The sequence below is a fragment of the Lactuca saligna genome, chromosome 4 (genome assembly GCF_052625555.1).
Source record: "Lactuca saligna cultivar CGN05327 chromosome 4, ASM5262555v1, whole genome shotgun sequence".
Taxonomy (NCBI): domain Eukaryota; kingdom Viridiplantae; phylum Streptophyta; class Magnoliopsida; order Asterales; family Asteraceae; genus Lactuca; species Lactuca saligna.
The window spans coordinates 146,510,617-146,526,148 of NC_136420.1; the positions used below are offsets into that span (position 1 = coordinate 146,510,617).

The 15,532-nt window shown below is 38.0% G+C and overlaps 1 protein-coding gene across 1 annotated transcript; it reads left to right on the forward strand.

The window, feature by feature from the left end:
* The first annotated feature begins 4,780 nt into the window (after positions 1 to 4,780).
* LOC145040238 (uncharacterized) lies at positions 4,781 to 6,436 on the forward strand. The gene has a single exon (XM_078988195.1). It carries the CDS (start codon positions 4,781 to 4,783, stop codon positions 6,434 to 6,436), a length of 1,656 nt encoding a protein of 551 aa, XP_078844321.1.
* Positions 6,437 to 15,532: the final 9,096 nt, after the last annotated feature.

The following is a 15,532-nucleotide window of genomic DNA, read 5'->3' on the forward strand; positions in this document are numbered from 1 at the left end:
ATACTCACTAAACGATTACTAAACGATTTGGGTGACGGATATAACCAAGATTTTTTTTCTAAAAGGATATATATATATATATATATATATATATATATATATATATATATATATATATATATATATATATATATATAGTTTACGAAGAAAAGGAACAGTAATCGTCTCATTCCTTTGTCAATTTGGGTCCCTCAGGTTATATTAACTTTCTTTCCTTCTATTTTCCTTAATTTTCCACTTAAGTCAATGTTTGCTATATTCATCCTGCATCGACCGTCTTTTTTTTTTTTGTTGGTGGTAAGCGGTGAAGGGTGGTCAATTTATTGTTTTTTAAATGTGTTTCCAACTTCGTGTTGATTGCCACCGGCTTCCACATGTCTTATTCCTCTTAATTTGGTTTTCAATCGTTGATCTTCTTTTTCTTTTCCCTCTGTTTATCTTTCTTCTTCGTCATCTGCTTTCGTTTCTCGGCTTCACTCTTCATTTTTGTAAGGTAAAATTTGTCTTTTGTTATTCTTTTATTTCTTCTATTGTCGTGTTTTTGGTTGTTTTATGGTCCTTCTCTGGTCGTCTATCTATGTCATGGCGGTTCTACCCAAGTGGAGTCGTGATGATGGTGCTTCGTCGTCTGCTACTGTTCGTATTGGTGGTCGACGGAAGTGTCGGTGTGTTGGTTGACTCTCTGTAGTTCTCGAGTACGCTGACTGTAGTGATTGTAGTTGGATATATGAGTATTGTGGTGCGTTTTTCTGGTATGTGGAGAGGGCTCTTAATATATCTACAGCCGCCCATGCAAGGTACACTCATTGTTGTAGAGCTGGGAGTGTTGTTCTTCCATATCCTTCTAGATTTCCAGCTCAATTTATTACCCTGTATGAAAGTCGAAATTTTTTAAAGGATATTAGGGTTTATAATAGTATGTTTTCCATGACTGCTTTTGGGGCTAATGTTGATGAAGACGTGAATGATAGTCGGGGTCCATATGTTTTTAAGATATCAGGTCAAATTAGTCACAAGATTGGGTCCCTCTCTCCCGAGCTCGCAAAAGGTCCGAGGTTTTTGTAGCTTTATCTATTTGATACAAATCATGTGGTTGAAAATCATTTGAGGGCTTTTGATGGTCCTAGAGCGAACAGTTTGGATCCAACTGTCGTCAACTTTTTGGTTGACTTCTTGGGTGCCAATAATGAATACGTGCGGACCTTCAAGACTGCAAAACAGATGACTAAAGGAAGTAATTTGCAGTCATATACGGTTCGACTTTTTACCAACATTCAGGATCGTAGGTATGATCTGCCCTTACTAGGGTCCTTGGGATGTATAGTGAGTGGCAATGACACAACATCTACCACATATGACATTATAATCCACTCACAATCTGATCGGCCCCAACGGATCAGTGAGTTGCATCCGAGCTACATGCCTTTACAGTACCCGCTATTGTTTCCATATGGTGAAGAAGGTTGGTCACCCTGTTTGAGGCTTGGCAATCGGAGTGGCACAACTGCTCAAAATCTTACTGTAAATATGTATTATGCCTATCACATCCATACACGTCAACATATTTGGTCTCCAATTTTGAACTCATCGTGGCTCTTTGATAGCTTATTTTATTTCCTTATTTTTATTAGTTTATTCTAGATTTTTAGATCTTTTTATCATTAATGCATTGTATTTTATTTATTTTTCTCTAGTATGGACCGTACCGGGTGCTTGTTATGTTGCATAAGATATTTTGTAGGTTTTTCGGTGCTTGTTGCGGTTGCGGGTTGATTGGAGACGGGCTTAGTGGGCTCCCGAGGCATTATTGGGCTTGGCGGAATCAAAGAGGAAGAATTGGGCTTTGAAAGTTATTGACTTGGATTATTTGGGCTTGTGAAGATGGATCATAAAATTCAAATTTTGGGCTTGGAGCATCCATTTGGTGGCTAAATGATGATTGGTGCATTTCAAATTACATGGACAAGGAGGGGGGACCAAAGGAATCTTTGGTAGTGGAAGGGTGGAGTGGCTTGGTGGACCAATAGCATTACAACAGCATTTGCGCGGGTGGAATTTCCATCGCGCGGGTACCCGCGCAACTGCCCAGTTTGGGCATTTTGGTCTGTTGGCTTGCCATAACCCTTGGGGATCAGATCTAGAAGCTCATTCACGATTTTCCACCATTGGAGACCTGCAAGAGGCGATTTTGGGAGCTACAAATCATTTCCTTTCATCTTTCTAAATCTTAGGTAGTTTCTTTATGCAATTAGATTATTGTTCTTGTTACTTTATTGCCATGAGTGGCTAATACTCTTACTTGGTTGACTTTGGCTGAAAACCAATGAATGTTTGTGGGTTTTGAAGGATTTATGTTGATTATCAATTTATTCCATGTTTATGATTCTAGTTTGCAATTCTTATGCTTATTTGATACTTTGATCATGAGCTTAGTATTTGATTGAGCAATAGTTGATTTATTTCATTGATTTTGCATTGGATCATTGAATTTATCTAGAACAAAGGCTTTATGATGGTAGAAATCATCTCTAGCTTATGAATTATATCTCCTTTATGGATGTGTAAGCATTTGACATCCTCTAGGAATTGGGGATTCCTTCATTCTTAAGGCTAATTGATTTCTTGGGATTAATTCCTTCAATTAACCCTTGATCTTAATTAAGAAGGTGTGTTGTGGGCTTCCCCAACCTCCATACTACCTATGAGGAATCTTGGCATATCATGCTTCATGATTGCTATAACCAATTTGGGATGAAGGATAAGCTTTGTATTAGATCCTAATGATAAACACACAAATGTTCATTGTGTTGAATTGCCTTAGTTAACCAATTATTCACGATCTTTGAGCATCTCATCAACTTGCTTAATTGCAAGGTTTTTAGTTATTCAAGTATTTTAGTTTTCAAGTAATCAAACACCCCCCCTTTTATTTTAATTGTAGTTAGTTAGTTTAATTTCACTAGTTCTATTGAATTGCATTGGTGATTGAATACAACCATTTCCCCGATGATCGATACCCCTTTTTACCAATATATTACGTTTATTTAGCAATCAAAGGGTGTAATTTGCTTGGTGGGCTCGACATCCCAACCAAGTTTTGGCGCCGTTGCCGGGGAAATTGGTTTTTGTTATTTGAGTGTTTATGCCTAGGTCTACAAGAACCGGTGAACTACTCTACAATCCGGAAATTGAAAGAGAAGCAAAAAGGTTGAAAAAGTTAGCCAAACAAGCAAAGCAACAACAACTAGTTCAAGCTTTTTCCTCTTCTCCACTAATCAACATAGAAGATCAAGTTCATACTTCAAGTGATACCGACACCGAACCGAGTTCTCCACCTGTTGGTCATTCCTTTGAAGACATTCCATTTGAAAACCACATAGCCATGAATCACAATCCACCTCATAATCCCAACCCAAACCCAATCAATCAAGATTCCAATACCCCACCCCATCAACCATGACAACAACCACAAGAACCTCTCATTGATATGCCACCTTGGAACCAAGCCCCTCCTCAAAACCAACCCAATTATCAACCACCACCACAACTACAAAACCAACACTTCCACCAAAACAACCAACCTCAAAACAATGCTTTTCAAGTTCAACAACTACATTACCTAAACCAACCTAATTACCAACCCCCTCCAATGTACCAAAACCCAATGTACCCACAACAACAACCTCCTTACAACCAATACCCTAACTACCAACCTTATCCACCACCAATCTACAATCCCCAACAATACCCATATCCACCTTACCAACAACCACCCAATTACTTGCAACAATATCCCAATAACCCCAATCCACCCAATCCTCCTCAAGAGTTGACACTTAGACAAATGATGGAAAAGGATGTTACTCATACACCTCTTGCTATTGTTTATCCCGCAAACCGTCGAGGGATTGAATTGAAGTCAAGTTTCATCCATCAAATTACCATGTTCCATGGGTTGGATAGAGAAGATCCTCAAAAGCATTTGAAGTCCTTTCATATGATATGTGTTAGCATGTTGCCCGACAATGTGACATTGGATGATTTCAAGTTAACCGCATTCCCGCTCACCTTGGAAGACAAAGCTAGAGAGTGGTTATTCAACTTACAACCAGGATCTATTCACACATGGGAAGAGTTACTCAAGGCCTTCAATAGCAAATTCTATCCCACCTCCCGGATATCAAGCCAACGAAGTGACATTTTAGGGATTCGTTAAGGGGAAAATGAAACATTTCATGATTTTTGGGAGCGCTTCAATAATTTGTGTACAAGTTGTCCTCAACACAATATACCCGAACAACTACTTCTTCAACAATTTTATGAGGGTATGAATGAAAAAGATCGGAGGATGATTGATGCTTCAAGTGGTGGTGACATCTTCAACAAAACCCCTCACGAGATCCGATTACTTTTTGGTACCATTTCTCAAAATCAAAGGAATTTTGGGACTCGAAATGACATGAAGAGAAATTCTACACAAGTGGTTGGTGAAGTTAGCAACACTCAACATTTGGAATCAAAGCTCTTGGATTTGACTAATGTGTTAAGTCAAATGGTGGTGGGAAGTGGTCAACAATTGATGGTATGTGGTATTTGTGCAATGACGGGTCATTATACGGATAAGTGTCCCACACTTGGAAGTGAACCGGAAGATGTGAATGCAATGGGCGGATATCAAAGTCAACCACGACCCATGGGATTTCCAAATAACTTCAACCCAAATTAGAGGAATACCCAAAACAACCCTTATCCACCAAAGCAAAATCCACCAAATCATTTGATGAAACCCCAACATCCACAATACCAATCCCAAAAACCTCCATATCCACAAAATTCTTATAACCCTCCACATTACCAACACCCTCCACAACAAGGTCAATCAAGTGGTAACCATCAAATGAGTCTTCAAGAACTTGTTACTTCTCTTGCTCAAAGTCAAACCCAATTTCAACAAAAAACCAAGAATACTTTCTCCAACATTCAAGCACAAATTGGAGACTTGGCAACCGCTCTCAACAAGATAGAACAAAGGGGTAAACTTCCATCTCAAACCGAGAAGAACCCCAATGTGAATGCCATCACCTTGCGAAGTGGGAAAACACTTGGAGAAAGTCAACCTAAAAGAGTTTTAAGAGAAGAAGAAGATGAAGTCATCATAGTGGAACCTCCAAAAGTTGTGGTTCCTCCAAAAGAACCGGTTGTGCCAAATGTTGATCAACCCGACCCTTCCAACAAATCCATCAAACCATTGGTCATAGCACCGCCTTTTCCATCCCGTTTGGCTTCCTCAAAGAAACAAGAAGAAGAGCAAGCGTTTCTTGAGACTTTCCGCAAAGTTCAACTCAACATTTCACTATTAGATGCTATTAAGCAAATCCCACGTTACGCCAAATTTCTTAAGGATTTGTGCACCAACAAGAGAAAATTCAAGACAAATGAGAAGATTCAAGTAAATGCAAATGTATCCGCGGTCATCCAAAAGAAGCTTCCACCCAAATGCAAAGACCCGGGAATGTTTGCTATACCTTGTACCATTGGTGATTTACATGTTGAAAGTGTCATGCTAGATCTTGGAGCCTCAATCAACGTCATGCCATACTCGGTTTTTCAATCTCTCAATGTTGGATCTTTGGAAGAAACCGGAGTCATTATTCAATTAGCGGACAAGTCAAGTGTATTTCCAAGAGGCATGTTGGAGGATGTACTCGTTCAAGTTAATCAACTAGTATTTCCCGCGGATTTCTATGTCATTGATCTTGAAGAAAAGACTCCTTCCAAGTCATCTATGATTCTCCTTAGAAGACCCTTCATGAATACCGCTCACATGATTATTGATGTCCACAATGGGAAGATTACCATGGAGTTTGATGGCGAGACCATTCACTTCAACATCTTCGAAGCAATGAGATATCCTAGCAATATATCTCCATTGTATCGACTTGATGTGATTGAGCCAATCACCCAACAATTATTCGAGTTATCAAATGAGGATCTTTTAAAGATGGTGCTTAACATGAGTCTTGAAGGTGAATGTTTGAAGAATACCTTGGATATGTATACATTGGATTCCGAAGTCGAAAATATTGTGAAGGCTTTAGAAATTACTAATTCCACAAAGAAGGATGTTTCTCAAGTTGCATTATCTCATTCTCCAATCAAGATGCCACCTTCCATAATCCAACCACCCATACTTGAGTTGAAAGCTTTACCTATCCATTTGAAATATGCTTATCTAGGTCAAGCTGGGACTTTACCGGTGATTATCTCTTCTCAATTGAAAGACTTTGAAGAAAACCAATTGATTGAAGTCTTGAAAGAGCATAAAGAAGCCATGGGGTGGACCATAGCGGACATTAAAGGGATAAGTCCTAATGTATGCACTCACAAGATACTCATGGAAGATGATTGCAAACCAAGGAGGGAAGCCCAACGCTGATTAAACCCTCCCATGATGGAAGTTGTCAAGAAGGAGATAATCAAGCTACTTGATGCAGATATGATTTATCCAATTTCCGACTCCAAATGGGTTAGTCCGGTGCAAGTGGTTCCTAAGAAAACGGGAATCACGGTTGTGGAGAATAACAAAGGTGTAATGGTACCAACTCGAGTTCAAAATGGATGGAGGGTGTGCATTGATTATAGAAAGTTGAATTCAAGCACGCGGAAAGATCACTTCCCTCTTCCTTTCATTGATCAAATGCTCGAGCGATTGGCAGGGAAATCGCATTATTGTTGCCTTGATGGATACTCGGGTTTTCACCAAATACCCGTTGCCCCCGAAGATCAAGATAAAACAACTTTTACATGCCCCTTTGGCACATTTTCTTACAAGAGGATGCCATTTGGATTATGCAATGCTCCCGCCACATTCCAAAGATGCATGGTGAGTATCTTCTTCGAGTGTGTTGAAAGTATAATCGAAGTGTTTATGGATGATTTCACCGTGTATGGCAATTCGTTTGATGAATGTTTGGGTAACCTTAAGAAGATTTTGAAAAGGTGCATAGAGAAAAAGTTGGTGTTAAACTTTGAGAAATGTCACTTCATGGTTAATCAAGGAATCATTTTGGGACACATCGTCTCCAAAAAGGGAATTGAAGTTGATAAAGCCAAAATTGATGTCATCCAAACCCTACCTTACCCAACATGTGTTAGAGAAGTGAGATCTTTCTTGGGTCATGCGGGATTCTATAGAAGATTCATCAAAGATTTCTCCAAGATTATGCGACCAATGTGCCATCTTCTTCAAAAAGATATCGACTTTGACTTCAATGTTGCATGCCAAGAAGCCTTTGACAAACTTAAAGACTTGCTCACTTCCGCACCAATAATCCAACCTCCAAATTGGGAGCTTCCATTTGAAATAATGTGTGACGCAAGCAATTTTGCTATTGGAGCGGTCTTAGGTCAAAAAGAGGGCAAAGCATCACATGTCATCTACTATGCTTCTAAAACATTGGATAATGCTCAAGCCAACTATTCCACCACCGAGAAGGAACTTCTAGCCATTGTATTCGCCTTGGAAAAATTCCGGCAATATCTTCTTGGGACAAAAGTAATTGTATATTCCGACCATGCCGCATTAAAGTATCTCATGAGCAAGAAAGATGCCAAACCACGGTTGATTCATTGGATTCTTCTTTTACAAGAATTCGATCTTGAGATAAAGGATAAAAGTGGTGCCGAAAACCTAGTTGCGGATCACTTAAGTCGGTTGAATGTTGGCGATTCTTCTTCTCCTATCCTTGATGAATTCCCGGATGAGCACCTCTTCCATATCTCAAATTCCATTCCATGGTATGCGGATATTGTCAATTACTTGGTTACTAAAGAAATTCCTCATGCCTTTACCAAGCACCAAAAGGCCAAGTTGAAGAGTGATTCCAAATACTACGTATGGGACGACCCTTATCTTTGGAAACATTATCCGGATCAACTAATACAGAGGTGTGTTCATCAAAATGAAGTCGAGTCAATTTTGAAATTTTGCCATGAATACGCATGCGGGGGACATTTTGGTCAAAACAAAACCATGCGAAAGGTGCTTGAATGCGGACTCTATTGGCCAACAATGTCAAGAGATACCTATCTATTTTGCAAGAGTTGTGATAGATGTCAAAAAACGGGCACCATATCCATGAGGCATGAGATGATTCAAAGTCCTATCCTTATTTGTGAAATCTTTGATGTGTGGGGAATAGACTTCATGGGTCCCTTCCCTATTTCGTTTGGTTATACTTATATACTCTTGGCAGTTGAGTACGTTTCAAAGTGGGTTAAAGCAAAGGCAACACGGCATGATGATTCAAAAACTGTTATTGACTTCTTGAAGTCAAACATTTTCGCAAGATATGGTGTACCGAGAGCCTTGGTGAGTGATAGGGGCACTCATTTTTGCAATAAAATGATGGAAGCAATGACAAAGAGATATGGTGTCACACACCGGATATCAACCACTTATCATCCACAAACAAATGTCCAAGCCGAAGTGTCAAACAGAGAAGTCAAACAAATTCTTGAAAAGACCGTCAACACTACCCGAAAAGATTGGAGCTTAAAGTTAGAAGATGCTTTATGGGCGTATCGGACCGCCTACAAAACTCCAATTGGTATGTCTCCATTCCACCTTGTCTATGGAAAATCTTGTCATTTACCGGTGGAATTGGAACACAAGGCATATTGGGCGGTTAAAAAGTGCAATTTCAATCTTGAAGAAAGTGGAAAGCACCGAAAAATGCAACTTCAAGAAATCGAGGAGTTAAGAAACGAGTCTTAAGAAAACGCAAGCATCTACAAAGATAAGACGAAAGCGTTTCATGACAAGCACATCACTCGAAAACACTTTATTCCGGGCCAAAAAGTTTTTCTTTATCATTCACGCATAAAGTTATTCTCGGGAAAGTTGTGATCTCGATGGCACGGACCTTTTATTGTCATAAAAGTGTTTGATCATGGTGCGGTTGAAATTAAGAGTTTAGAAACAAATCAAATATTCAAAGTGAATGGGCACCGCTTGAAACCATTTTATGAAGGCTTTGATACGGGAGAATTCGACAACATAACATTGGAAATCCCAAATTACGAAAGTTGATGGAAGCGGGACTATGTCTTGGCAAAGACCTTAAATAAATGCAATGTAAATAAATAATGTCTGTTTGAAGTTTTGGGTGTTTCTACACTTGAAGTTGGCCTAAAAATAAGCATATATAAGTCTTCCAGTGATTTTGGTGAAGTTTGAAAAATTCCAAAAATTTGACTTTCGCGCGAGTTCCAAATTACACCAACATGGGGTGCTTTCTGATTGCTGCGCGCGGGTGCCCGCGCAGTCGTTGCGCGATCGGCCCCCAGCCGTGCAGATTCCGAGTTCCAAATTACCCCAACATGGGATGTATTCTGACATATGCGCGCGGCTGCCCCCCACCCGCGTAAAGTTTGCGAGGGTACCCGCACAAATATGTCATTTCATAAGAAAATTTCGAGCCATTTCATGTGCGTCCTTTGCGCGACCAAGCTTTCATCCATGTGTATTTAGGCGGCCAAGAACTCCATCCAAGCATCATTATGCGATGCACGTGTTGCTTCCATACCATCCTCGCGGGCCTTCTCCATCTTGATCCCGGTATGATCCTTCCTTACTCTCATCCTAAGCATTGAGGACAATGCTTAATTTTAAGCTTGGGGTGAGGTAATCTAATCTTTTATTTTCAATGCATTTAGGTTGTATATAGTTGCATTTAGAGTTAGTCATTTAGGGCATTCATAAAAACTGCATTAAAAAATTCAAAAATATTGCATATTTTCTTTCTTTTCTAATTTTCATACTTTTTAGATGCATTCTAGTTTAAGTTCATGCATTTTTGTTCTCTCTTGTCTTCTCATCCCTACAGGTACCATAGCGCCGAGTCATAAGTATTGAATCATAGATTGGTCATGGGTCTTGATATGGAATTCTTTGTATTTGATGAATGGGGCACGTTTTGAGCCTCACAGACCACTTTGAGACCGGTTGTGTGGGGGTCAAATGCAGGTAGCTTGATTGGGTCTAGGTGCGGAGGGATGTGGTTGGTCATGCCAATGTGTGCGAGCAAAGACTAGCCCGGTAAGGTATTTTGAAGACATTGAAGATATTGAAGACTCGCATCTTGGTTTTGGAGGGAGTACCCTTAGTACTCCCGAGTCTCGTCCGAGCCTTGTTTAGTTAGATTCTCACCGCCTTTTTAGGATAGGTTATCAATTTTCTAGGGGTCTAGAGTAGATAGTTAGATAGATTTTGTTTATCACACCTTGCATTGAGGTGCTTGATGAACTTTGAAATGGGTCCCCCAATTCACATCTTTTGGGACCAAGTCTTTTCGGTAACACCCATTTTTGAGTCATTTCCCACCCTTTTTAGTTGATCTTGGCACATTGTCAATGATCATTAGGTGTTCATATTAGCCTCCATCTATCACTCAATTTTCACTATTGGAGTCCTATGTTACTTGGTGAAAATCCTTAGACCTTCTAAGAAGCAACACAAAGAATGAAGAAATTTGAAAAAGTGAAGAAAATAAGAGCCTATTAAAGATGATTCAAGAAAAGCAACAAAAACAAAGAAGAAAAAAATGAAGAAAAAGAGCAACACAAAAAGAAGAACAAGATTCCAAGTTCAAGATTCCAAGTTCAAGACTTATGTTATATATCTAGTTTGCAAACAAAAAAAAAAAGAAAAAAAAAAGAAAAAACTGGATGTCAAGCAGCAAATGTGATTGAAGACCCAATAACAGAAGTTCAGGATTGAAGATTTAGGTTGTTAGGTTTAGATTTAGGTTAAGTATAATTTTTATTATTTTATTTTATTTTATTTTTGATTTTTGGTGAGAAAAGGCCCCGACGATGAGACGGTAGACTGTAAATGACAGTACAAGGGAGAAGCCTCTGAAACCAGATGTTTGCCCGGAGGCCGTGCTGCAAAACCCTATTTCGTTATTATACACTTTGGCCTGACAGATGTAGGAATCATAGTGTGTGAAGAGGCGCCTTTCCTTCGTGCACTATGGTATATATTGGTGATTTAAAGTGCCCCCACTAGGCGCATCTCTCTGTTTCCTTTGTCTTGCACACCGCGACCGCATCCAGCCGTGATCTATTCGCCCATCAAGTGGTTGAAAATGTGGTTTATGGCTCTAAAGCGGGGAACATTTTGAAGATGCGTAGGGTCTATGAAGGACTAATTCCGACCATGTTGACTGATGTTGACCAAGTTCTATGGTATCTTTCTTCTTTCCTTTTTAGATAGTTTATCCCGAGCTCATTTTTAGTCTTGTTCTAACTTGAGGACAAGTTAGGCTTAAGCTTGGGGTAATTTGATAGCTTATTTTATTTCCTTATTTTTATTAGTTTATTTTAGATTTTTAGATCTTTTTATCATTAACGCATTGTATTTTATTTATTTTTCTCTAGTATGGACCGTACCGGGTGCTTGTTATGTTGCATAAGATATTTTGTAGGTTTTTCGGTGCTTGTTGCGGTTGCGGGTTGATTGGAGACGGGCTTAGTGGGCTCCCGAGGCATTATTGGGCTTGGCGGAATCAAAGAGGAAGAATTGGGCTTTGAAAGTTATTGACTTGGATTATTTGGGCTTGTGAAGATGGATCATAAAATTCAAATTTTGGGCTTGGAGCATCCATTTGGTGGCTAAATGATGATTGGTGCATTTCAAATTACATGGACAAGGAGGGGGGACCAAAGGAATCTTTGGTAGTGGAAGGGTGGAGTGGCTTGGTGGACCAATAGCATTACAGCAGCATTTGCGCAGGTGGAATTTCCATCGCGCGGGTACCCGCGCAACTGCCCAGTTTGGGCATTTTGGTCATTTGGCTTGCCATAACCCTTGGGGATCAGATCTAGAAGCTCATTCACGATTTTCCACCATTGGAGACCTGCAAGAGGCGATTTTGGGAGCTACAAATCATTTCCTTTCATCTTTCCAAATCTTAGGTAGTTTCTTTATGCAATTAGATTATTGTTCTTCTTACTTTATTGCCATGAGTGGCTAATACTCTTATTTGGTTGACTTTGGCTGAAAACCAATGAATGTTTGTGGGTTTTGAAGGATTTATGTTGATTATCAATTTATTCCATGTTTATGATTCTAGTTTGCAATTCTTATGCTTATTTGATACTTTGATCATGAGCTTAGTATTTGATTGAGCAATAGTTGATTTATTTCATTGATTTTTCATTGGATCATTGAATTTATCTTGAACAAGGGCTTTATGATGGTAGAAATCATCTCTAGCTTATGAATCATATCTCCTTTATGGATGTGTAAGCATTTGGCATCCTCTAGGAATTGGGGATTCCTTCATTCTTAAGGCTAATTGATTTCTTGGGATTAATTGCTTCAATTGACCCTTGATCTTAATTAAGAAGGTGTGTTGTGGGCTTCCCCAACCTCCATACTACCTATGAGGAATCTTGGCATATCATGCTTCATGATTGCTATAACCAATTTGGGATGAAAGATAAGCTTTGTATTAGATCCTATTGATAAACACACAAATGTTCATTGTGTTGAATTGCCTTAGTTAATCAATTATTCACAATCTTTGAGCATCTCATCAACTTGCTTAATTGCAAGGTTTTTAGTTATTCAAGTATTTTAGTTTTCAAGTAATCAAACACCCCCTTTTTATTTTAATTGTAGTTAGTTAGTTTAATTTCACTAGTTCTATTGAATTGCATTGGTGATTGAATACAACCATGTCCCCGAGGATCGATACCCCTTTTTACCAATATATTACGTTTATTTAGCAATCAAAGGGTGTAATTTGCTTGGTGGGCTCGACATCCCAACCACTCTTCCAACAGTATTTGGTAGATGTATATACATGTATAGAGGAGAGCCGTTTGGATTACATTGTAAAAGATCAGACAAATCTTCATTCTGATTATGTTAGTGGAATCTATGATGCGCTTTCAAAGGGAGATAAGGAGCAAGGTGCTTTTGGGAAATGTGTACTTTTGCCTGCGTCGTTCACAGTTGGTCCGCACTTCATGTACAACCATTATTTAGATGCGCTTTCCATATGTAGGGTGTATGGCAATCCACAATACTTTATCACGTTCACATGGAATTGTAAAGTGGTCAGAGATCACCCGCTATATGGATACACATCGCCAAACCGATTCCCATAGTAGAGCATATATCATTGCTCGGGTGTTCAATATCAAAGTTCATGACTTTATCCGGTTTCTTAAGGAAGACAAAACATTTGGCGGCGTTGAAACATGTATGTTTTCCACCTAGCTCCCCTTTCAGTTTTGAAATTATGTTATGTGTAGTTTGCTAGATTATGTGATTTCATTTTTGTACTGTTTCCAGCTGCTTCATGTATAATAATTTTGTTATATGTTATGTACAATGTTGTAAAAGGGGTTCACTTTTGTTGATTGTATGTTTTCCGGATGTTTTTCTATCATTGTATATATCATATTCTCTATCTTTGTTCCAAATTGTTATATATATGGATCTATCGAATTACATATTTCCTCTGTTTTCAGTGGTCTCATCATACATGTATGATAATTTAATTCCTTCAGATAAAGTTTACTTGACCTTTTATACGATATGCAGCTTCCTGTGGAGTTCGTTGTTTTTATAGACCCATATTTCCAGCAGTGTTATGACTCCTGTATCATCGTTTGATTATTTAAAAAAAAAAAACTTTATTAATCTTTTATATAAAGTGTAGCTTTGTATTGTGTAGCTAAGTTTTTATAGACAGTCTTCATTTTCTATTCATCATTTCCAAATTACAGCTTTTATACGTGTTGTTGGTTCTGTTTTTCTATACATCGGATGAACTGTTTCTTCTGTTTCCAGGGATCTAATCACTTATGTATAAAATTTATTTTTCATAAACAAAATTTAATTGAATTTTGGATTTTTGTTAAAATATTAACAAATTTTATATGAGCAAATTATTTTTCATAAACGAGAATTTAATTAAATTTTGATTTTTTTTTTCATTTTCTATTCATCATTTCCAAATTACAGCTTTTATACATGTTGTTGGTTCTATTTTTATATAAATTGGATGAACTGTCTGTTTCTAGGGATCTAATCACTTATGTATAAAATTTCTTTTTCATAAAAAAAATTTAATTGAATTTTGGATTTTTGTTAAAATATTAACAGATTTTATATGAGAAAATTATTTTTCATAAACCAAAATTTAATTGAATTTTGATTTTTTTAAAATATATTAACAACCTTTATATGAAATGGACATTACCCCCGTATTCAAAACTTGGTACTACTGCCACTGCATACATTTCATTTTCTACCACCCTTCTTCATTCTCCATTTTTTATGCTTTCCAAGCGAAGGTTTGGTTTTATTGATTACTTTCATTTTGTATCTGTTATCCCGAAATTACCCTTCCATAGATATGTTGCTGCTTTTACTCCTGTATGCAGCTGTTTCTTATCTAATATCTTTTGTACCCATATCTCCTGCTGTGTTATTTCTTCATTATTTTTAATTTTTATGTGTTGTTCCAACATTACCCCTGCATTCATAACTTGCTCCTCCTGTGACTGCATACATCTCATTTCGTATCTGTTGTTCCTTATCACCGATACATCGTATTTTCATTTTTTTTTTTAAAATTAAGCACTTATACGATGTGCACCTTTGTATGGTATCAAAATTATTTTTCATAAAAAAATTTAATTGAATTATGATTTTTTTTATATACAGGAAGTTGTATTTTCTTCATTACTTTCATTTTGTATATGTTGTTCCAAAATTACCCCCACATTGATATCTTGGAGGTCCTGCCAGATTTTAGAACTTGCATACGTTAACATTCATATTTTCCTGATACTAAATTTCGTCAATTCATACATTTAAACCTGATCACGTGTATTGAGTTCTAATCAATAGGAAATTACAGTTTCTTTACTGTAGTGTTCTCTTTTATGTTGTTGTTACTGTTTCCTGTTCTACACTGTCATTGCTTTATGATTTCAATATCTGATGCTTTAGAAGATAAAGACCAGCTTTATAATCCCTTTTAGCAAATGTTTTCCAAACTGTTGATCCTTTTGAAATCTACATTATTGCAGATCTGTACACTATTGAGTTCCATAAAAGAGGTCTTCCGCATTGCCATACCTTACTCTGGGTATCAGCTGCGGACCGCGTAAAAATTGCAAGTGATGTTGACAAGTATATCACAGCTGAGTTGCCAAATCCAATTACGGAGGCAGAATTATACGAGACGATAACAACCTGCATGATTCATGGTCCATGTGGACCGCTTAACAACTACGATCACTTTTCTGTCATCTACTGCTTTTCTGTGAGGTTAGCAATCCACTTTTGCTGTGGAACACTGCGTGCGATAGGATGAACGATGATTACTTACATACCCTGAGAGCCGAAGTACCAGATAAGACAATTACCTCTACTGCTGGGATTGTTGAATAGTAACTCCTTAATGATTTAGATGACACACTCCGTTCTGCCATCCCATCTAAATCA

Coding starts and splice junctions, on each gene's coding strand:
- LOC145040238 (XM_078988195.1), top strand. CDS start 4,781: ATGAAACCCCAACATCCACAATACCAATCCCAAAAACCTCCATATCCA.